This window comes from Peromyscus californicus, unplaced genomic scaffold (assembly GCF_007827085.1).
Source record: "Peromyscus californicus insignis strain IS unplaced genomic scaffold, ASM782708v3 Scaffold_4__1_contigs__length_199733344, whole genome shotgun sequence".
NCBI classification, from domain to species: domain Eukaryota; kingdom Metazoa; phylum Chordata; class Mammalia; order Rodentia; family Cricetidae; genus Peromyscus; species Peromyscus californicus.
In genome coordinates, this window is record NW_026294562.1 from 64188941 (window position 1) to 64212787 (window position 23847).

A 23847-nucleotide genomic window follows, 5' to 3' on the forward strand; every position below is an offset into this window, starting at 1 on the left:
CTAAGAAAGGGGAGTTAGGGGTGGGCTGCTATTGTGGGTGCCACCCAGATCCAGGACCCTTGCCGCCTGATGTTCAGGATGTCTGCCACTCCTGCCTTTCCTGGGAGAGGAGGAACAGTTGGTTTGGGGAGCAGCAGGAGCAGGTGCATCTTAGAACTCTGCCAGAAGTTTGGTGGCCTGTTTCCCAAAATCTTTGTGTACCAGGATCCCCTTTTCCTGCATGGCTGGAGGTCTGAGGAAGGACTGAGGGTGGCCTGCTAAGCAAGTCTAGGCTGGGGGCAGGACCAGGATGAGGCTGAGAGGCTAAACAGAATTAGATGAGGGAACCAAGGAACACTGTCAGTTTTACAGGCTCAAGGAGCTTCCAACCTCTGGGAGGAGATGGAGGTGAGGCCAGCACTGGGGCAGTGTCTGTGGGAGGAGGGGGAGGGGGAGTCAGCACTGGGCAGTGTCTGTGGGAGGAGGGAAGGGTGGAGTCTGCAGTGGGCAGTGTCTGTGGGAGGAGGGAGGGGTGGAGTCTGCACTGGACAGTGTCTGTGGGAGGAGGGAGGGGTGGAGTTGGCGCAGGGACAGTGTCTGTGGGAGGAGGGAGAGGTAGAGTCTGCACTGGGCAGTGTCTGTGGGAGGAGGGAGGGGAGGAGTCTGCACTGGGCAGTGTCTGTGGGAGGAGAGAGAGGTGGAGTCAGCACTGGGCAGTATCTGTGGGAGGAGGGAGAGGTGGAGTCTGCACTGGGCAGAGTCTGTGGGAGGAGGTGGAGACAGAGCTATTTGGGCCAGTGTTTGGCCAAATCTCCCCTTGCAGAGGTACATGGCATTGCTGTTGGACCTGTGTGGGCCAGTTTCCCCAGACAGACAAGACCTAGGGGACCATGCCCCTGCCCTGAAGGCCCTCCTCCCAGGGAGAGTATCTACCTACAGGAGCTTGGCCCCTCCCAGACATCCACAGAATCTCTGTTACCTTTTCTGCCAAGGTCAGGACTGTCCTGGCTTGAATGACAACCACTTGCTCCTCATTGGTCAGATTCTGTGTGCAAAAGCAGAACACAGTCAGTGTCAGAGGTAGGTGTGGGGTGAGTGGGGGGGGGTGAATGGACATGGGGTTGGGGCTATAGCTAAAAGGCACTTTTACTCAACCATCTTCCTGCATCTCTGATGCCCTTTACCCCCACCTTGTCCACTCTGGGGTACTAGCCACATCACCTTCTCACTGTCAGAACATCCAAAGTCTCAATGAACCAGCCGGGGCAGCTTAATCAGCTGGCGAGTGTTCCTCTGGCCTGCCCTGTCCCAATCTTTGCTCGAAGCCAGCATCATGCACATGCAGCCATGGTGAAGATCAAGTATCCATGGCTGTGAAGGATCCCAGTTTCTGTATGTGTGTGTTTGGTTTTGCCTTTTTCTACATTCATGTTTTTCCCCAAAGGGCCTCCAGGTGGTCCTTCTGAGCAGGATTTGTCTGACTTTGGGGACAAATGGGTCCCTGTCTGGATGTGGCCAGCCACACACTCAGAGTAAGGCGGCCATCTACGTCGAATCTGGCTGCCCAGTTCCCATGTGAGATGCACCAAGAGGAGCAGGAGGGAAGGGCAGCTAAGGCTGGAACAGGAGCCCCACTCCACCCCTACAACTTCCATGACTGAGTCACACAAGAAACTAGGTCTTCCCCCCTCTAGAAGGTGAGCTCCCTAAAGGCAGGCACCTCCTTCTTTTTCTCAGTCTTTGAGTCAGAAGGGCTTCCTCACAAGTGATTGCTCTGGCAGGCAGGGAGGCAGGTGACTGCACTGCCTGGAATGGGCACAGTGGGAGCCTTGACTGCCAGTGCTGGGCATCAGTGTTCTTTATTCCTTTACCCTACTCTTCTCCCTCACATGACTCCTCATCTCTACCATTCCTCATTCTTCCTCACTTCTCATCCCCCTCACTCCTCTTCATTCCTCCTGTTCTAGAAGCCTCAGAGGCTTCTAGAAGCTCCTTCCCCCTAACAGCAGAGCTGTGCGGCCATAGCTTTGTCTGCTGGGTAGGACGATGAACGTTGGGGAGGTTGAACAGAGTAGCTTCAAGGTGATTGAAGGGATCTACTTGGATGGATCAAAGCAGGTTGAAGTGCTCTTGGTGCCATTTTGGGGTATGCGGTCTGACCCTCTGACCCCTGGAGGTCATGCCCTAATGCCCTGCTTTGTCGGAACACTGTTTGATCAGTCTACAGCCCTCTCTTGTCCAGGTGACAGCAAGATGACTGCAGCAGCTTGAGCTGCACCACCCGCAATGAAGGGTGGGCTTCTGTCCTGGCCCCACTGGTTTCTCTACTCTGCCCCTGCTACCCTGGCTCCTGACGAACCTGAGGCAGGTAGGAAATGTGCATGTCTGGTGACGGCAGCCATGGCACTCATGTACCCTAATTATGAAGGTGACAGTCACTTGGTTCTTCACCAGCAGGGCCACTGAGTGCTTCCAGACAGAACTCACAAGCTCAGGCTTCTCACAGTACATTGTTGGATTGTGATAATTACAGTTAGAACTTGGCCCATTGGCAGGAACTGCCAAGGTCTCTACATGTCAGACCTGGTCAGGTTCCCTCCAATTGTCATCCTTCTCTGCCCTGGTGGTCTGTGACAGTGACCTCAGAGGCTATATGGTGATCCTGGGGCAATCAAGCTAGTGGTACTTTTAAGTGAGAAGCTACTGGGTTAAGGAAGAACCCGGACACAGAACTGGCTGGGTCCATCACCGTAACTGACATTAAATCATCTCTGTAAACCTCTGAGGCTTCAATTACTCTAGCTGTAAACCAGAAGTTAGAATCCATGACAGAAACTACACCTAAGGTTAGACCCCAGGGCACAATGCACCACAGCTATCCCTGCTGTTGAATGGGACTTCACCATTTTTGCTATAAAGGAACTATCAAGAGTGGTTAAGGGGTGGACGTGGCCATCAGGGAATTCCCTGGAGGTGCTTCTCCCTGCTCTGCTCCTCACTGCTTCCCAGGAAATGAAAGGGTAAAGAGAAAGGCTCCTGTCAATGCCGGGGGTGGTGGGGGTCAACAAATATGTGATAATGCATGGAGAATAAATAGCTAAGTGGATGCAGGATGAGTGAACGGAGGGAAGAGGGGAAGGTGCAGGGAGGTAGAGAAGGAGGACTGATGGAGGATGGATGGGCAGATGGGATTAAGATGATAGATGATAAATGGATAGAAGGATGGATGGAGATATATAAAAGGTGGATGGGCGGGGTATGGTGGACAGAAATGGTTGAAAGGATAGATTGATGGACAAGGAACTGTTGGGGAGATGACTACACAGGGTGGCTGGAGAGAACAGATGAGGGAGTGGAAGATGTATGTATGCATGTGTAGAGTGTGGACAGAGGATGACACAGAGGATTGAAGGATGGATAGGAGGTGCAGTGGAGGCTTGCATTTACTCTGTTCACTTGATAATTAGTAGTCTTTTGAGAAGTTTGTTGCAGAAATTGGAACTTTTCTCCCAATGAGATTTGGAGATTACCTATGGACTCTGCTTCCACCCTCAAATCGAAGAACTGAGAACCCCAATGATCCTGGGTTGCCTATGAGCAACACTCCCCCGGACCAATACCCCGTGCTCACAGAAGAGCTATGATCCAAAGAGGGTCCAGGCACTAGGGGACCGAGACCAGAAGTGGCAAAAACTGGGAGACTGGGCCCCAAGGGTATAGTCACAATGAGCCAAGATCAGACTTTTCCCAAATGCAGGGGGCCGTTCTAAGCAGGTGCTTCCCCTCAGGAAGGGTTTTTGTTCAGGGTAGCCTATGATGGGTCTGGGGTGAGCTTCAGGGGCCCCTGGGCTGAGGGCTGGGCTGGGGTGGTCAGCGTGGAGAGGCATGCACAAGTCAGGAGAGCAACATACACTTACGGCGTTATCCCCCAGGATATCTAGCTTCTTCATCAGCTCCGTGACCAGGATGTCCTAGGAGGCAGACAGAGGGACAGGGTGACATGTGAGCAGCAGCTTGGTGGGCCATGCAAGGTGAAGGGAGGGGAGTCTTACCGTTACACCCTCGGCCTCACAATACACCTGCAGGGGGCTCTTCCCATCCACAAAAGGCGTATGGTGGAAGTTGATGGCGGGTGACTTCCTCTCCCTCTCCTGAGACAAAGAGAAGGAGGCTGGGTGGGGCAGGAGCAGAGCTGTTCTCACCCTATCTCCTCCCTCCCGGGTGCTGAGCTGGTGGCAGGAGAACACTGGCCAAGGCCACCCACTGGGGAGTCAAGGTGATGTTTCCCAAACTTGGCTCTAGTGGAGAAACCTTCATGGACTGTCCAGAAGATTGGTCCTGTGTGCTTGCTGCCCCAGATGGTAGGATGCTGTCTCTATGGAGCCCCGGCCATGTGGCCTACTGGGACTCATCCCAGGGTTCACTCGCTCATTCATCCCCAAGTCCCAGGGGCTGTGAAGAGGCTTAGAGGATAGAGCTCAGGTAGAGTCATCCATGGGACTGGCAAAATGACCACGGATGGGGTTCATAGCCCTTACAAAGAGGATGCACACAGGAGCCAAGACTCAAGGAGGACAGCCAGTTAGCGTCATAGCCCTCCAGTGCCCAGGGAGGTGGATGGGAGGACTCTGAGCAGAGGGTCCATCTGGACTCAGTGTCCAACAGGCTTTCTGCCCCCTGGACTGAGATGGAAGACTCAGGGCTGTGTGGGAATGTCCATTAAGGACACACTGTGTAATAACTTCCTCTAGTCTTAGAGAGCAACATTGCCCATCTGTCCTCACAGTGAAAGGTGGCACAGTGACATGACTCATCCCCTTGAACCCAGGGATCTTTGCCTCTCCTCCTTTGTAGGTCATAACAGAGGGCACAGGCCAGGGACAGCAGGGCAAAGTTGAAGGACACTTGACCACTGTATGGTACCTCTCCCCACCAAGAGGCTTCTCCAAACAAGAATGAATGTCTGCTGGGCTGCACCAGGGCCTGGGCATTGTCCCTGCCACTGGTCACCTCAGTACAGCAGCAGCCACAGTGCTTTGCTGAGGTCACAGGTCTGGAAGCAGTCCTAGGCCTTAGTTTGCTTTCCTTTCCTTTACAATGCTGGTTTCTTGCTTGCCACCCCTCACCCCTACCCCAAGTGACTGCACTCTACACATCTGCCCCACCCTTCCTGGGAGGTATACAGTGGACCCCACCTGGCCTCTTTTCTTTCCCATATGACCTTTGGGTTTTTATTCATCACAAGAGCTGAGAGGTTTGAGAAGAGGATCCCAGCTCATGCCCTGTGGCCCCACCAGCTCGTGTGCCCCTCACCCCCATAGCCTACCCTACCTCAAGCTCCAGGATCCTGAATTCCAGCAGCTCATTCTGGTCCTTTGCATCCTGGACCTCGTGTTTCAGCCGGGCCTCCTCCGTCTCCATTTGTTTTATCTGAAGGATAGGAAGTGGGGGAGAGAGGAAGGCATCTGATTCTTTCAGAGAATGCATAGACCGGCTTTCTGGACAGTTGCTTGCTTCTGTGAGCACAGGGCACTTGCCCAGTACCACAGGGCTGCCCAGAGAACTGCTCCACAGATGGAGAAGGCAGGAAGCTATTGAGGACAAGTTGTCCCCTGTGCCATTCCTGGAGCTCAGGCTGGTCCACGGCCCAGGGGAGGAATGGATGGGTGTGTGGTTGCCTGGCCACATTCTAGATTTGATGCGGATAATTCAGGTGTGTTTAGACAGCACTAGGGATGAGTGAACTTGATGTGGGGTCCTGTCTTCCTGAGAGTAACACACAAGGGCTGGTATGGAGCTCAGTGTTAAGTGGCAGGGCACATGCCTGGCATGCACAAGGCTCTGGGTTTGATCACTGTCACTACAAACAAAACCAAAACCAAAGGTACACTGTGTCTGCCATCCATGGTTCACATCCCCAGCAGCTCCATGAAGACAGGATGTCCACTGTGGAGGAGGCAGCTATAGCCTCTCCCAGCACTGAACTTGGAGACCCGTAAGCCTGTTCTAATATTCAGGAGGCCAGCAAGGAGGACATCCTGTAAGTGAGCCGATTCAGTCTGCACTAGATCCTTCCACAGTGCTAGTTCTCGTACTGAGCATGTGGCAGCTTTAAAGCACCTGCAGGGCCAGGTTGCGACTCTGTGCTCATCAAATTCAGAGGAGAGCACAGGCGTAGGTGTGTGTGCACATATGTGCTCATACCTATTTTGATATGCACATCTACATGTGTGCATGTGGATGCCAGACGTCGACACAGAGCATCTCCTTCAACCTCTCCGCTTTGTTTTTTAAGACAGAGCTTTAAATTTAGAGTTCACTGATTCAGCTGGCCAACGAGCCCCAGAGGCCCTCCCAGTGCTGAGAATATAGACATATGCCGTTCCACCCAGGTTTACGTGATTGCTGGATCCGAACTCGGGTCCTTCTGCCTGCTCAGCAAGCTCTTTCCTGGCTGTCATCTCTTCAGCTCCCTGGAGAGCACAGATTTTTAAATGGACCTGAGCATTCGGGTGTGCCCACAGGTGTTTAAGTGTGGGTGTGCGTGAGTGTTAGTGTGTACCACAAGTGGAAGTCACACCTCTCCTGTCTAGGCCCACCTTGGGGAAGGTGTGTTGGCACCAGGCAGCCGCTAAGGCTCTAATAATGGCTCTTATCACATGTTTTCTGACCTGTTCTAATTAGATAAAATATTACAGCCAATTAAGCCACAGCCAGGGAAATGGAGTTGACTTTTTTTTTTTTTTTTAGTTCGCAGAGATGACCGAGAGAGCCCACAGCTGAAGGTACCACCAGGAACGGCCCGACTGGAGTTGCACAGTCAGGAACAAAAGTCCAGCTTCACCTGGGGACTCTACTCTGAGGACATTCAGTCTCATGGTGAACATCTGACCAGGATGGTTCCAGTGATTTCTCCAGCCGTCCTTACCCATCAGCACAACAGAATTACCACGATGGCTGCAGACATAGCTCTGTTGGACCTGAAAGCAGTCCTGGTTTCCTCTTCTAGGAAGTGGGCTGCCTTGGGCTGCCACATGGTGAACCACAGAAAGGCCTCGAACTCGTGCCCAAGTCTACCACTAGCCCACGAAGTCGACCACATACTCCACGAGTGCAAAGGCATCTCGCCAGATGCATGCACACCTGGGAGGCAGGGCATACCTTTTCTACAAGCTCTTGATTCCTTCGATACAGCGCTTGCTTCTCCTCGATCCACTTCATATCCTTGAAAATGGAATTGAAATGCAGACATGAATACCCTGCAGGAGAATATCACAGAGCTACACGGGACACACACACACACACACACACACACACACACACACACACACACACTTGCACACACAGAAATCCTATAAAAACACAAAACCAGAAACCATAATATACAATCAAAGGACCTGCAAGGTTAAAAAAAATTTAAAAGGAAAAAAAAAAGCCCAGACAAAGCTTTAAGACAAAACCTCTCCAATACCACTGAGTTTGTTTTGTGTTGACCATCAACTGCTGGGCATTCAGCCTGCCCTTGAGAGTGGTCTGTAGACCCAGTGAGACTCTGTTGGAGAAAACTAATTTTTCTTTGCAAGTGCTTATCAATTGGAAATAGCTTCTGGGTTAGGGATGGGGGCTTGGGACATGTTGTTCTCATCCTTCTTCCCTGGTCATTTTTTTTTCTTTTCATTTCTTTTTAATACAAACAACAGAACAGCAGCCACCTGGTACAAGACCCAGCTGTGATCACTGGGCCAGGACCACGCCTTGGTCTGTGAAGGCTGTGCATGGTGTGGTTTGAACACCATCAGTTCAGGCTTACATGCATGGTGGCCAGGGAATGGAGGCAAGTGGGTTCTGTGTGTCAAGAAACCACAGGTTCAATCGCACTGAATTCTGGGACACTGATCATGGAGTGTTTTCCTGCCTTTCCAATTAGCAGTTAATACATTGAAAGGCACTTGGCATTGGGGTTGGACAGGACCAAGGAAGCATGTCCACCCATGGGATCAGAGATTCTGGAAGTGGTGTTCTGGTATGAGGGAGTGATAACAAACACCTTGAGCCATTTGATTCTAGGGGGATGATGGGTCCCCAGAAACCCAGGTCAGAAGCAGCTTTCGACTTTTGCATCTGATTTTTTTTTGTTTTTTGTTTTTTTCCGAGACAGGGTTTCTCTGTGTAGCTTTGCGCCTTTCCTGGACTCACTTGGTAGCCCAGGCTGGCCTTGAACTCACAGAGATCCGCCTGGCTCTGCCTCCTGAGTGCTGGGATTAAAGGCATGTGCCACCACCGCCCAGCGCATCTGATGTTTATAGTGAGGGAACATGGGACCTGAAGTTCTGCCCTGGCTCAGAGCAATGGTGGACAAGCCAAGGAGACGCCTTGTTCCATGGGTAGGCAGATTCTCACTTCACTCGCAGCTTGCTAGGACATTCCTCCTGGATATTAGAAACTATGAAACATACTATACCTGCTCAGCTCTGCAGCATGCAGTGAATAATTCCTATGTAGGTTTGTGCTCATCCCCCTCCATCCTTCTTGAACAGGAAACTTGGAAACCACTGAGGGCCACGCCTCTCCCAGGACCTCCAAGTACAGATAGAGGATACTAACCCCACAAGCAACCAGATGAACTCACCTGCCCCTGTTCAGCCAGCGCCTTCTCCAGGTCCTCCACCCGCGTCTGTGCTCTCTGGATTTCTGCTTGCAACTGCTCACGGGTCTGTAAGAAAGGAGGAAGAATACATCAAATTTTCTCTAACAGCCTAGACAATCAGACAGACATACTTAGAGATGCAGGCTGCAGAGCACTCTGCCTCAGTCCAGTTAATTGATAAGTAGTCGTGCTGTGTTTCCAAAACCCTAAGTGGTAGAATTGCCTTTTGTCCTGCAGGGTAAATAGAGAGAGTGTGGCCAACCAGGACCAAGACCTCACAGCTGCCTGCTCAAGGGAGCCCCACCTCCCCAGGAAGCAGCCTGCCTCCGCACGTACTGCACCAGCCACATCTAAGGCAGCTGCCCCTGGAAAGCAGTGAGGAGGATCCCTTTTTCCTGTGTCCCTCCCTGAGACTTGGTGCCCTCACTGCCTCCAATAGCTGGCAGATAGCGCCTCCCCCACCCACCAGCCTTGCTGGTCAGGGTTACGTGGGTGCTGTTGACTGATGAAAAAGACAGGAGCTTTGCAGCCCCTGCCTACAAACCCTGACTCCCACACTGTCCTGAACCTCTCTCTGTGCCTTCAGAGGCTGCAAAGGTGGCGCCATCTTACAGGATGAAGGCCCTGTGTACCCTGACTACAGCCGTTAGCAGAGACAAGGATCCTCACCCACATCTACTCTGCCACCACCCATGCCATTTCCACCCCTAGCTCAAACTGATCCAACCTCACGTTCCAGAACCCTGGCTTTTAATGGCTTCAGTGCTAACACCCAGGACCCAGGAACTGCGGGACAGAAGGAGCGTAGCTCAAAAGTTTAAGCAAGTCGAGTGTCCCTGTAGAGCCTTGGGGACAAGCGGGGAGGAGCTGAGTGGGAGCTGGAACATCGTCGCAGAGTAGAAGTCATTTAGACCTTAACTTCTCGCTCTGCATCCAGGGTCCCTCCGACTTGTTCCTGCAGCAAGGCATAGGCTCGCTGCAACGCCTGGTACTCCATGGTCAGCTGCCGGAACCTCAGCTCCGTCTCTTCCTTGGCCATACCCTAAAGAAGCGCATGGGCGCCATGCAGGCACCACATGTGCAAAGAGAGATGTAGCATTAACCTGGGCCCCACACGGCAGCACCCCCAAACAGCCAGACTCCACTCTTCCCAGTGAGGTAGAGTGAATAGTCATTCTAAGGAACACGCCAGAGGGACTCTGAAGCCTGTGGGGAGGGGTACTACTTGGGACCCAGCGATGTACAGAGGGAGGTTTTCCTGGGAGGTGACCCTTGGCTCCTGGGGTGGGTGGCTGAACTGGCCATGATGAAGCTAGGAGAAGCCTCATTGGTTGGTAGCCAGTGACCAAGGGCTCAGTTGGAACTCCTATTTGCTCTGACCCAGAGGGCTCTTTAGGACAGATGAGGCTCCCCCACAGCTCTGCTGGCAGAAATGTGTCAGGAGAAGTACACCGGGGTTTGCAAAAGGAATACAGGGTCCCAGGGAGTGCAGCCCCCCACAGGCCTGTGCCAAAATCGTTCACCTCAGGCTCACCCCGGCAGAATCACCCCAGATATGTGCTTCTAAGCTACACTGTCACCTGCTGCCACAGCTACAGAGCAGATGCAAGTGGGTCTGCTGTCACCTTGCAGTCCTGGTGTCCCTCAGTTTGGAAAGTAGGACGTATCTAGGAGTGAACGAGTCCATCTTCCCTCCCTGTCCCCACCTGTTCCCTAAGGCTGATGGTAATGGATGTGTTATGATAGCTTAGATTTCTAAGCAAGTCCAAAGCCTTTGGGCCACGCTCCAGCATCTACCAGGAAAGGATATGTCTAATAGCCTTGCCACTGGATCTGGTCAAGGTTGTGAACCACCACTTCCTGTTCACAGGAGCTGGCCAAGTTAGAGCAGTCCCTGCAAGGACAAATCCTGATTTTCAAGCCTGGGAGCTGAGATGGTTGCTGGACTTGAGGTGGCCATCATTCTGGCAGGAGGGGTTAGCCAGCCAGGATACTTGGCTGTTTTTTTCTGCACTAAAAGGTTCTTCTGCTCAATGCATGGAGGCTCTGCTGTGCCTGAAATGGTGCTGGCCTCTTGCTTGGAGGTTAAGACCTTCCTGGGAAGCCTTTGAAGAGAGTGGAAAGCCCTATAAGGGGCTCAAGCTGCATGGAAGGAGGAAGCATGACCAGACACTGGAGGCAAGGAGCAGCCCTCAGCAGCCACACACCCAAGCAATGTGAACAGTGTTCCTCACTGTACAAATGGGAGGACTGCCAGGGGTAGGCCAGAAGATCCAAAGGGAACAGCGTTCACATGAAACCTCCACCCTACTCCTTGCCCCACCTGACTCAGTGCCTCACCCACCCCCAAGGGCTGGCTAGTCAAAGAACTCTGTGGGAGACCCAAATTACCTCTTCCAGGTCATCTTCAGGGGTGCATGGGGTCTGGTCTGTCCTGTCAGTTTGGTAAGAAATGGAAGAGCCATCGGATTCCAGGGAAGCTTCTTCATCATATCCAAAGAAGGTCTCCACAACAACTGGCTTCTGACCCAAAGGCAATGTATTAGTGCAAACCCCGGCCAGGTGTGGCTGGCAGCCCTCGGCCTCCTTTGGCCTCCTCTTTCTGTTGCCCAGGTGTGGGGTTACAGCTGAGTAGCTGTCCCCCCACTGGGCAGCTCTAATACAATTCACTCTCTTCTCTGTTTGCTGCTATCCTTCAAGAAGGGCCGGGGTTAGTCTCCCACGGGCCAAGATGGAGGCCTGGGCATTATTAGCCAGCTTGGTTATCCTAGAGGAAGGATGGTGGAGGGTAGATGGGGAAGTGACCCATGGTCCCTGGATAAAAGGTTCCTGAACTTGACCTTCATGCCTGCTGAACTCATACAGGGTGGCCAGGGAATTTCACTGGACTGGGCATTCACTCTGCAGCCACACGTCTCCTATCCTCCAGGCCTTTTGATTCTGACTTCCCTCCTCTTGAACACTGAGCCTAGAGTGGGGGATGTCTTGGTGGAACAGGTCCCAGGTGTGTCTGATGCCCTGACTGTTGAACTCAGCTGGCTGCACACACCACTGGGTGCACACTGACCACCGACCTGGTGAACTTGCCAAACGTCAACTCAGGGAAACAGTCTCACTGCCCGTCTATGCGACTGTGAGACCACCTGTCTACCCGCCAGTCAGAGCCCGAGTTTCTTCCTCATGTTTTACCCGAATAATCGGCATTTCTGACACCTTGGGGTTTGAGCTGTAAAGACAGTCAGGGCCTCTTTATAACTGAGTCTCTCAGTGCTGCCTGTGGATGGGGAGAGGGATTGGGGAGGAGCTGGAGAGGGGAGTAAGGGGTTGATATGACCAAAATACAATGTATGAAATTCTCAAATAATGAATGAATTCTACAATTCTAAAAGTAGCCAGGGCCACAAACAAAACCAAACACAAAAACCCTGGAACACACTTCCAAGGCCACTTGAACTTGATGCTCCCAACTACGACCCTGCAACCCTCAGATAAACAGGGTCCTTCTCTCCAAGGCAGGTTGGCCTGATCTCAGTTGACAAAATTTAAAATGATAAACAGAGGACTTGCTTTGAGTCCTACATGGGTTATTTCAGAGTGACGCTTTTTAATAATTTTTTTTTTCATGTGCAGAGGAAGAGCTTCACCCCTCCTGTACAGGTTTTAGAAGCTTGCCTCTTATGCCCGAGCCCTCCCTTCTTTTACCTTGGGGAGTTTCGCCATTTTCTTTCTTTGTTTCCGGTACCTCAACAGCTTATCACGCTCCTGCAAAAGCCAGTTGGAGGGGTCTGTTTAAGTAGCTGAATGGCTGTCTGGCAAAGTTCACGGGCCTAGGTTTGCTCCGAATCTTGTAGAAGGTGGCCTTGGGCATGAAGGCTTCTTACGGAGATCAGACACACACACACACACACACACACACACACACACACACACACACACACACACACACACACACTAGCAACCCTCTGTCGGCCTGAGGCAAGCAAGCCCCCATGTAGGTGGGCCCTGGGCTTGTGGAAAACTGGACACTCACGGAGGACGGCTGGTCCAGGCCCCTTTGCTCCACGGAAAGGGGCCCTTGCTTATGGAGAAGTAGTTCCTGAGACACTGTACAGACCAGTGCCTGCTTCACTGTTGGGAAGTTACCCTGAGCCTTTGTGAGGAGGACCAGCCAGGATAGCCTTTCATGTTAGTTAGAGAAACCGGTAGGAGTGGCAAAGGTGGCCTCTTGGTTCTGGCCTTTAGGGAGTAAACAGAAAAATCACCAGAGCTGGTTCTGTGTCACCTGGGGCAGCTGTTCCTATGTGACCCAAGAACTGGTTCCTAGTGCTTTGGTCAGGGAGTACTGTGGTACGTCCCACTCAAGACTGCTACAGCTGCTTCTGTCACGACTATAAAGGGCCTTGGGCACAGAATGGCTCCATGCGGCTACATGCAGCAAGCAAGGCGGTGCCAGTCAGTACTTACCAACACGCTCTTCACATAGCCTGCCGTCTCCAGGGTCTAGGGGAAGAAAACGCCATGTGACGCAGTGGACAGGGCAGACCTTGCTCTACAGGGGCCCGAGAGAATGGCCCCCAGAATCCATGAACTCTAACCTCAGGGTTACATGGCTGGCAGAGGCCTAAGGGCCATGTACTCACTGCCCAGAGGGAGGTTTGGGTCTTAAGACTCCTTCCTCTCTTCTGAGGACTCCCAGAACCTTCCAGAATACTAGGAGTCTCTGTTCACAGTGGGCATCCTGTTACTCCCTCAGAGCAGGAGAAAGAGGCCTTTCAGAAACTGCCATGATACGTACCTGTAAGCAACCAGGATTTCAACTTTTCCTATTTCTCTCATCAATCATCATTGTTGCGACTGAATGAGAAAAGAACTCAGGTCCCCAGCAGGGCCAGCAAAGTGAGACCCCAGTGAGGCCACCCACAGTCTGGGGAGTTGGGGGAAGGATCGTCCTGTGTAGTTTCACGGGGGCAGGTTTGGTCATTACAAGACAGGCCGGAGACAGAAATCTGTGCCACTGTTCTGCTGCCGCCTTCCAAAGGACACAGAGTGACTAGAGGCAGCTCATTTTGAAATAGCCTCATTGTGGACTCAACCAGGGTTCCAGCAGGGGGCAGGAGGTACTCTTAAGACAGTGGAGAGTTCCAGGAAGCACCACTTACAAACCCTTGTCAGCACACAAGGACAGAGAAATGGAACCACCGACATGGTAGCCCCCAAAGGTGTCCACAGCTCTATCCACCAAATCTGTGAATGGAACCTGATTTCCAAATAGGGTCTTTGAAGATGTAATTATGTAAAGATGCTGCGATGAGACCATGCTAGACTAGCATGGATCCCAAACACAGTAACAAGATTGCCACAAGAAACAGAAGAGGAGACTATTTGAACAGAAGAGGGGGAAGCCATGGTGGTATTAAGTGGAAAGATAGGGCCACAGCAGGGAACCCTGGAGTCCACAGGGCTGCTCAGGGGAACAAGTGGTCCCAGACAGAGTGTGTGTATGGAGTAGAGCCACCTACTCTTTGACTTTGGACTTGTGTCCTTGGCTTCCAAAACTTAGAGTAAATAGATGGCCTGTTCTTAAGCTTTCTGGCTACAGGGGTTTTATCAACATTGGTGGGCCTTAGGCTCTGAGGCCCGCAGTGTTAGGAGACTCGGAGGCAGAGAGCTGTTTAAAGACGGTCATTTTAAGTAGTGACTGTGATGGGGGAGGGCAGCTGAGGAGACCCCACCAGTGCATCCCTGCTCTTCCTTCCCCTCATTTCTACCCTAGAGAGATGAGTCAGGGAGCACATCAGTAGAGAGCAGAGGGTGAGCAGCAGATGGGGGAGTGGGGTGTGGCAACAGAGGACATGTGGGTGCAGATAGAGGGCATGGAAGCAGAGGATATGCAGTGAGCAGGGCTACAGCTCCAGAGGGGCACACGGTATCAGGGGAACACAGCTTCCTCCAGTGCGTGCACAAGGTAGCAGAGGGACATGGCTCCAGGGGGCACAGGGCAGCATGGGGTGTGGCTCCAGGGGGCACAGGGCAGCAGGGAAGTGTAGCAATGCTCACCTTGGAAAGCTCATCAATGAGGTTCTGTTGCTCCACAATCTGGAGCTTTAGGAAGTCGATCTCTCTCTCATCTTGACTTTGATCAAGGTCATTTAAGGAGCTGGGTCTCCGGATGATTCCGGCTCTCTGCCTCTGAAACACCAAGCATGGTGGTAGAGTGACTGACCTGGAGGGTAAGAGCGGAGGACCTCCCTACCAGGCTGAGTGACAGATCAGGTTTCCTCGGTGTGGCCAAGGACTGTTCTGCTTAGGCTTGGAGCAGCCCGCGGCAGGGCACCAGGGAAACCAAGGCCTAAATCTTGGTCATACATCAGGCCTCAGGCAGCCCAGACAAGCCACCTGAACGATCTGTGCTCTTCCTTCAGGTCAGGGTCTGAGGAGATGGGCTATTGGCTGGAAGGGCTAACGACATGCCTCCTGTGACATCCTATTGAGTCACTCTTAATCTAACTTGCCTCATGGTGTCTGGGACTTTCATGGCATGAAGGAACAGGCAGGCAGCGCTAACCACTCTGCAGTCTGGCTTAGTGGCAGGGGCAAGAGTGGAGTTTACCATGACACCTGCCAGTGCTCCACAGCCGGCCTGGAAGTCCCATCCCTCCATACACAGGACCTGTTGCTACCTTGTGCACAGGATTGTCGGGGTTCTAAGCGACTTGCCCAAGCCCCTGGTGTTCCAGGAGGACAGAGAGGAGATGCTGCCTAGCTCTGCCCAGGCAGCTGTTTCTGCAGACCCCTAGCAGGTGCTTACCATTTCGATGTTCTCCTGCGTAACGAATTTCAGCTTGCTTTCTATGCGCCGCAGAGTGTGAGACAAGTCTTCGTTTTTCCGAGTGAGCCGCTTGTTTTTGTCCAGCAGTGGCTTGTACTGACTTTCAGCTTCCCGCAAGCGCTTCAGCTGAAACAGTATTTATTACATCATGTGAGCCTTTACAGGACATAGAACTGACAGGTCTTTACACATAGACAGCAAGCTGACCAGCTGGAGCTCTGTGTCTTGGGGTGTTAGGCGAGCATGTGGATATGTTGAGGATCCCCAACCCACAGATGCTCAAGTCCATTGTATGAAGTGGCATTGTATTGGCATGGAGACTACCACATTCCTGGTGTGCTGTGCCTTGTAGGGTTGTTTATGATAATCTACTTACAGAGTAAATATAGGAGTTGATGGATAATACTGTTTAGGAAACAAAGCAGAGAGAGAAAGAGAGAGACAGAGAGACAGAAAGACAAAAGAGACAGAGAGACAGAGAGACTTACTGTGCAGGATAGATGAAATTTTTGAAAAATATTTTTGACCCATGGCTGGCTTCATAGACACATATGAAACCTATAGGTGTGGAGCCTGTCAATACATAACCGTAGATGCAGAATATGTAGGTGAGGGAGTCTAAGATACAGAATCTATAGGTACAGGATCTGTAGATGTGAGGCCTACAGATTCAGAACCTGTAGGTGCAGAATTTATAGGTATGGAGTGCAAGGTGGAAAGTTTGGCTCAAGCTGCAGGGAGAGTCCCACTGCTCCCGCCCACTTCACACCCAGCTGAACCAGAGGTATCTCAAGAGATGTGTCTCAGCTCACCTGCAGATGGAGAGAAAGGGGAAGACCAGCAGGGTGGGGCCAATGCTCTGCTCACCAGGAAGTAAGTGGGGGCGTGATATGGCCCACCACATTTTTGTTATGAAGTTTTCTTGTAGCATGACCAAGAAGCCTTGAGGAAAGGCTGTCCCCTGACATCACCACTCCTCATTTTCATAAGGAATTCATGTACCGATACCTCCACCTCCCCCCAGACTGCAGTCCTAACCTATGGAGTACAAAGCCCACTCACCAGCTCATTCCTTTCTTCAGACAGCAAGGCGTTGCGGTCCTCTAGTTTACGGATGATGGCACTTAACTCCGCGATTTTAAGTTGGAAGCGCCTGGCATCCTTTTCATCCAACTGCTGTTCCTAAAACAAAAATCAACTGCAAATAACTGTTCCTAGATACAAACCTTTGTGAACCCCAACCCAGCTGGAGACCAACACACTTCTGCATTGTGACTGCCTTTGCTTCCCCGTGGCTGCTGGCAGGACCCTCCTGGCAGAGGCACTTGGCCTGGAGCTCATGCGCTGCACACAGCAAGATGGGAAAGCAAAGATGTCTGCAATATGCAAATGTGGCAGGTGAGGGCGTGAAGTGCGGGAGCCCGATTGTGGGTGAGTATCAGCCCCATGCTTCCTCTCGGCCGCTGCCCAGCTGCGCCTTCCAGACGGGCCTGCCCTGTCAAGCAGCAAGTCATTCTCAAAGGATGAGCACAGGAAAAGACATTCCTGGTAGACTTTCTAAAGTAGTTTTCCCAAGAAGTGTGCTCCCTCAAATTGAGTTTCTAAAACTCACTTTTGGAACTACAGGAATGTTAAAAAAAAAATCAATGAGAACATTCTAATGCACGTCTGGAATCTAGAGTTATTGCAGTGGTCTGTAGAGACCCAGGGCATGCAGGGAATTGGTTCGAACTCAAGTAAGCCATATGATCATAAATGAGATTCTCCCAAGTCAATGGCCCAAGGCTGGATTAGCTCAAACTTTTGTCCCTGAATCAAAGAAAAGGATGTCCAGGAAGGTCCTGGATATGGCTCAAATTCCTCATTCAACAGGTGCAGGAGAGGCTGGGGACCAAAGTCTTAGAGGGTTAGCACTGAGGGTCTCCCAGGGTACTGCAGACCACCACAGAGAATCTGAATGAGGAGAGGTGATGAAATGAATATGCTCACAGCTACACAGTTGCTGGCTGCCCCACAAGGTCACTAGCAGCCTGAGAAGGAGCAGAAAGTGTCATGGTCACATGATAAGCAGGTGGGCAGTAACTGGCAATGCCAGTGCTAGCAACAATCACAAGAGGGCCCAAGCCAGAGACATGGGTGAAGGAGAGGTGGAGCCCGTGCACAGGGAGATGGAAGGGAAGGGAAGCAATTCATGCTTGGAGTGGGCTCTCCCCACCAACCAAGGGTAGGACATGATCGGCAAGTGACCTTTAGCAACCTGGGGCCCAGGAGGCAACGAGATCAGTGCTTCTACTGGGCTGATGAGGGAGGGAGACAGTGTATCAGCTCTCCTGGTCAGAGCCAGGTAAGTAGGGGCCTGCTGTACAGTGTCTGGGGCAGGAGGGTCTGGCTGGACCCAGGTTCTGGACTCCCCCATGGAGCTGCTGCATTGGGGCATACAGCTACATGGCACTACGTGTCTACAACTCGGGGCTGGCTGACACGAGACCTGGGGTTGCTTACAGGGCTTCCTGAGTGGTCTGAGGCGTCTCCTGCACCGCTTGCATAAGGAAGTTCTCGTCTGGGGCTGCCTGGGTGCCGCTCAGCCTCTTTGGCCTGGGAAAGCTGCTCATCTAGAGCCTCTTTCTGGAGCTGCAGTCTCTGGGCATGCCCGGCTTGAACCCCTAACTCTCTTTCCAGCACGAAGACTGCTCTGTCTTTAAATCTTATCTCCTCCATCTACAAGGAGAACAGAACACAATCACACGCGCAGGCAGGGTACAGATCTGCAGTTACTATAGAAACAGGCAGAGTGGCATTAGGAGAGAAAGTCCCTGTGATGGCGGCCCCACCAGTGAGTGTCTTGGGCTCTGGGATCAGAAGCAAAAGCAGATATTCTGGATGAGAGCTGGGCACCCATGCTATACAATACCCCAGCCCTGGGCCACCCAAATCCAACTGGCTCACCCTGGGCTGGTCCCAGTGAGGACTCCCTTCTAGAGGCCCCAGGCAACATGTGTCTGCCAGTCAGAGTGGCCCATCAAGAAACCCCCATCCCTTGCTGTGCATGTCCATGGCAATGGGCATCACTGGGCAGGGTTGAAAGCCCTGCAGTTCTTGCCTCCGGCAGTACAATGGGAAAAGCAGAGACTCACCCTGACATATCCACTCCTGCCACTAAGGACATGGTGGACAAGATTCTTCTTTGGAATAGGTAAGAGGTGGAGCTGGCTCTGAAGTACAGCCAAAAGCTAAACACTGCACAGCCATGCATCTCCAGGCCACATAGACTCCCTGTGAATCTTGTTGAAGGCTAAGGCTTTCAGGGTAGGGTAGGGGCAGCTGGCCAAGCAGGCTCCAGAAGGCAACACCCACCATATCTAACCTGCCACAGCCCCTGCTGGGCTAGTGGCGGCCCTCCCACCTTCCCCAAAGGGCAGTGTGCTTTGTGCTCAACCTAGTTATGGCAGCAAGAAGCCCTTTTGGACATGGATGCTACCTGCATCATGGGCCTCTTACTGGGGCTGCCCAAGCAGGTGCGTGCTCTGCCTGAGGCTGACCCTACATGGGAGGGGAAGGAGGGACCTGGGTGCTGTAAGTATCACAACCAGCACTAGGTTTGGAACAGGACAGCACTGAGGGGAGAGACTCAATTCAAAACAGATTTCCAAAGACGACTTCTTTGCTTGCTGGCTAAGGTTTAAAAACACCAATAAGCCAGTCTTTGCTGACGTTAGCTGGACACGCAGACAGATATGTAATTAACCTAGGCCACAAATTCCAGGCAAGCCATGGGCAGAACAAGATAAAAGAAACCCTTACTGGCTCAATTGCTGTTCAGTGGTGCACACCATGGTGTTGAAAGGGCAACATGGTCAATCAGGGAGGCGGAACAGCTAGGCCGGTAAAAAATAAAACCTTATGAAAGCAGCTAGGTTCTGAGGCTAGGTTCTCATCCAGCCGTTCATTAATAGTCTCCTCTGGGGATCTGCAGGAGAGTCCCTGTGCAAGCAGGAGATGGCTGCCTGAGCATCTGGTTTGAGTGAAGGCAGCCCTGTCTTTGAGGTCAATAGGTACAGGACGCTCATGTAGAGATTGGTGACCGGGTCTCCCAAGTCTATGGTTTTCTCACTCAGTGGTGTTTGTTTGTTTGCTTGTTTATTTGTTGTCTTTTCAAGACAGGGTTTCTCTATGTAACAGCCCTGGCTGTCCTGGAACTTGCTTTGTAAACCAGGCGGGCCTCGAACTCACACCCGCCTCTGCCTCCCACATGGTGGGATTAAAGGCACGTGCCACCACGTCCAGCACTCACTCAGTGTTTTAAGCTGAACCTGTCTGAACCTTTTGTCTCCTAATCATGCTGGGATATATCTACAAGCCTTCATGGGAAGAGAGCATGTATGTCAGGCCCCCGCCCATGTTAGGGTGTTCTGCCTAGCAAGATGGCCCCTCACTCATGGTAGACACTACTGTGTGTACTGAACCACAAAGAGTAAGATGGCCCAGGACACCATAGCAAACAGCACAGGGTTCCTGCCCACATGTGTGCTGGTGCCCACAAATGTCACCCCCTTTCTGTGAGGGGATGCTAACCAAGTATGACTTGTGTCATTACAGGCTGGAGGCTGGGGGTCCTAGGCCGATGCTGCCCCTCCCTCCACCCCTCCCTTCTTCCCTCTCTCCCCTTCTCCCATGTAGCTTTTGGGTCCACAGGGCAGACTACCTTCTTTTGGGTCCACACCCATCCCCACATCTGGCAAGTAACCTTCCTGTGAGTCTGGACTGAGGGGTCTCTAGAGCATGTCCCCACCACTAAACCTGGGAAGCCCCACTAAATCTGGAGGAACAGGTCATCTATGCTACTGTCTCTCCTAGATGACTGTGACAGCTTCCTGAAACCACATGCTGGCACATGTTCTCTCCTGTACCCGTCCGCTCTGCACCAGAACCAGCATGGACAAATGAAACCGTGTGTCCTTGCTGCTGTGACGGGAACACCCTTTCCAGGTGGAGATTCAGAATCATGCTGGAGCCTGCTGGTTACCACCAGGGTTCCTCCTGCTCTTTGCCACTCCCTTGCTGCTGCCTCTAATTCTCAGTTATAGACCTTGTCTGGAAACCACAGAGGGGTTCCGGGGACTCTGAGTTTCCAGGAAGGGGTGTTTAGGAGGATGATTGTCGAGGACTTACAATACCTCATATCCTGACTCAAAGAGCATGCTCATTACAATGCTTCCCTACAGGTGGCCTGAACTCTGCATCAAAACTTCTTGGGGCCCTGTCAATCCCATCAATGGGCAGAGACACACTCTCAGGCACAGAGGTAGAGCTTAGGGGCACCTCCCCCGTCACAGCTGATAGTAGACGTGATCTATCCCCATCCTGCCGTACTGAGAATCATTCATCCATTTATACCCCAAACGGCCACCAGGCATGTCTGCCACTCAGGGCACACTTCTCACCATGGGGGGGGGTCCCCCACAGCTGTTCCTAGGACAGGCACCTGCTACCCAGTGCTTCTCACTGACGACAGAGGGCGCTCACACCGCCTGTCTTCTTCCAGTGGCTCTCCAGGTTCTGCAGATGACCCCAAACAGATAAACATGCCTTCTGCACCAGCGAATGCTGCTGTTCAGCAGGGTATGTGAGAGGTAAGGAAGGACACAGTGCTTTGTAGTGGGACTCGTTTTCCTAAAAGCTGGTCCTGGAAGGGCTTAGTCAAGTGGTAAGAGTAGGGAAGAGTCCTCGAGGGGTGGGGGTGAAAAGAAAATGCTGACCAGATGGAAAGCCTGGAGGTGGCCCAAGTGCAGCCTAGACAGCAGAAGGTACAGAGGGACTAGCTGAGTTGGAGCTGGGGATGTCAGAGTAACAGCTACTCCAGCCTCAAGTCATCCTCAGAGGCAGTCTGAGTGTTGTTATGGAGATGGCAAATAAGACATTCTAGGCTTTGCACATTCCCCACCCTCAGGGTTCAGGGACACAGGAGGATTTGTGGCATGGCTACTGTGAACTTGAACTACAGACAGAATGCTCAGGTATCCACAATCTTGTGGCAGTCTGTCAACAGAATGACAATGGTGGATTGTCACTGGAATCTTCTAGAAAAATCCTTTGAAATGCTAGTTCCAGACATGGAGGGGAAGTTGGCCCTGCTCTTAGCCTTGTGTAGTCAGCAACTCTGTGTGCTGAACAAGCGCACAGTGCAGGAGTGGGAGGCTGGAGACAGGAAGGCATGTGGGAGCCTTGGCCCAGACTTTCCCTGGGGGTCTCCTCCCCTGAAACAGCTAACCTTGGTGAGTGGGGTGGGCATTTGGCCAGACGCTGAAAAGGCTGCTGCAGAATCCACACAAGGCACTATAAGCAAGAACTTCAGGGTAATGAGGGTGAAACAGATCTGCTCTAAAACCCAGCCAGACCCAGAAGGAAACTCATTCTGCAGAGCTATAACAACACTTCCCCCACAGTGTCAGGGATGTGCCACAATGGCAACACTTGTTGGAAAACTTGGAAAAGTAACAACCACAGAGGTAAACCAGATGTAAAAGCAGACCTGGAGATGAATGTAATATTGGAGTTTGGTGCAGAACAGAACCTAAAAAAATAATTGTGATCAACACACTGAAAATAATCAATAGGGTTAGGGCCTTAAAATGTTTTTCTTGGGGCTGGTGAGGTTGCTTAGTGGTTAAGAACACTGACTGCTCTTCCAGAGAACCTGGGTTCAATTCCCAGCACTTACATGGCAACTCACAACTGTCTTCAACTTCAGTTCCAGGGGATGTGGCATCCTCACACATATATACAGGCAAAATACCAATGCACATAAGATAAAAATAAAGTTTCTAAAAAAATGTTTTTCTTGCCAGGTGTGAGTGCACACATTTGTAATCCTATTAGTTGGAAAGTAGAACAATTAGAAGTTCAAAGTCATCCTCAACTGCATAACAAGGCTATGGGGAGCCTGGACAATGTGAGACCCTGTCTCAAAAAAGGGGGAGGGTCTAGAGAGATGGTTTGTGGGTAAGAAGACGTGTTGCAGATGCATGAGAACCTGAATTTTGATCCCAACACCTGTAACCCCAGTGTTGTGCGGAGAACAGACAGGATTGTTGGGGCTTGCTGGCCTTCTCCAGGGTCAGTGAGAGACCATGTCTCAAGGGAACAGTGTGGAATGTAGTACAACTAGGTACCTGACATCCATCCTCCTGTTGCCTCTGTATGCATTCAAGGGCACATGCACCCATGCACACATGTGTACATGCAGCACACACAGTACACACATGCACACACAAATACAAATTTAAGTCACATACAAGTATTTTCTCATAGAGATGGAAAATGGTTAGAATGCAATTCAGTTGAGATTTATAATCTATGAAAACACTCAATATCTAAATTAGGAATTTTATTAGCATAACTGGATGCAATAAAATCATAAACCCAGAATAAAAATCCTAGAAAATATCCAGGAGTTAAAGAGGGAAAAGAAATACAAAAAGAATTTCTTGAGAAGGAGTGAGGTGGGGGTGGCGGGTTGGAGAGATGACTCAGTGGTTAAGAGCACTGGCTGCTCTTGCAGAGGACTCAGGTTCAATTCCCAGCACCCACATGGCAGCCTCCCACCTGTCTGTAACTCCAGTTCTAGGGCTTCTGACACCCTCACACAGACGTACATGCAGGCAAAACACCAATGAACATAAAATAACAATAAATTACATAAAAAGGAAGGAGCGGGTGTAATTAAGATGTCTAATACACATGTGAGTGGACAGAGAGGAAGGAAGGAGAAATATTTGCCTATGTAATGGTCATGAATTTCTCAAACCCACTGAGAGACATCATTTCAGATTTAAGAAGTTCTATTGGCCCTGGATAGTGGAGCAGGGATAGGGGAGGAAGGGAGGGAGGGAGAGAGGGAGGGAGGGAGAGAGGGAGGGAGGGAGGGAGGGAGGGAAGGAGGGGAAAGAAGGCATAGGAGGGGGGAGGAAAACTCATGTCATGACAGACTCCTCAGACATTAAAAGTACAATCAGAGAACATTAAGAGCAATTTTTATAGCAGTACATTTAAAGGTTTATATAAATTGAACATGTGCCTTTAGAAATACATTTTTACTCAACTTGACACAAGAAGTAGAAAATATGAAAAGGTTTCTATTTATTAAATAAATTATATTCATAATTTGAAAATATTCCACAAAGAAAATTCTAGTCCCATTGATCTTCACTAGTGAATTTGTCCAAACACTGGAAGAAGAAATATACTACTACTACTACTACTACTAAAAGAAACTCAAAGCAGAGATGGATGGTGGTGCACCCCTGTAATTCCAGCACTTAGGAGGCTATGCACTCATACAACTCAAGGCCAGCCTGGGCTACAGAGCCAGATTCTGCCCACCCCTTCAAAAGTT

General features: G+C 51.3%; 1 protein-coding gene across 32 annotated transcripts in view; it reads right to left on the bottom strand.

Moving 5' to 3' along the window:
• The window catches only part of Jakmip3 (Janus kinase and microtubule interacting protein 3), a 130178-nt gene that overhangs the window by 25615 nt on the left and 80716 nt on the right, over nucleotides 1-23847 (bottom strand). For 9 of the 32 annotated variants that reach the window (XM_052713893.1, XM_052713892.1, XM_052713899.1 and 6 more), the window contains 14 exons: nucleotides 17958-18173; nucleotides 16518-16637; nucleotides 15435-15581; nucleotides 14684-14815; nucleotides 13091-13126; nucleotides 12329-12388; nucleotides 11018-11149; nucleotides 9540-9668; nucleotides 8609-8692; nucleotides 7141-7203; nucleotides 5311-5409; nucleotides 4032-4130; nucleotides 3891-3950; nucleotides 959-1024 (listed from right to left, as the gene is read on the bottom strand). In XM_052713893.1, coding sequence (XP_052569853.1) covers nucleotides 959-1024; nucleotides 3891-3950; nucleotides 4032-4130; nucleotides 5311-5409; nucleotides 7141-7203; nucleotides 8609-8692; nucleotides 9540-9668; nucleotides 11018-11149; nucleotides 12329-12388; nucleotides 13091-13126; nucleotides 14684-14815; nucleotides 15435-15581; nucleotides 16518-16637; nucleotides 17958-18173 — 1443 coding nt within the window. The remainder of the gene's footprint in view (nucleotides 1-958; nucleotides 1025-3890; nucleotides 3951-4031; nucleotides 4131-5310; nucleotides 5410-7140; nucleotides 7204-8608; nucleotides 8693-9539; nucleotides 9669-11017; nucleotides 11150-12328; nucleotides 12389-13090; nucleotides 13127-14683; nucleotides 14816-15434; nucleotides 15582-16517; nucleotides 16638-17957; nucleotides 18174-23847) is intronic. The other 23 variants (XM_052713901.1, XM_052713910.1, XM_052713907.1 and 20 more) reach the window with 16 other exon arrangements.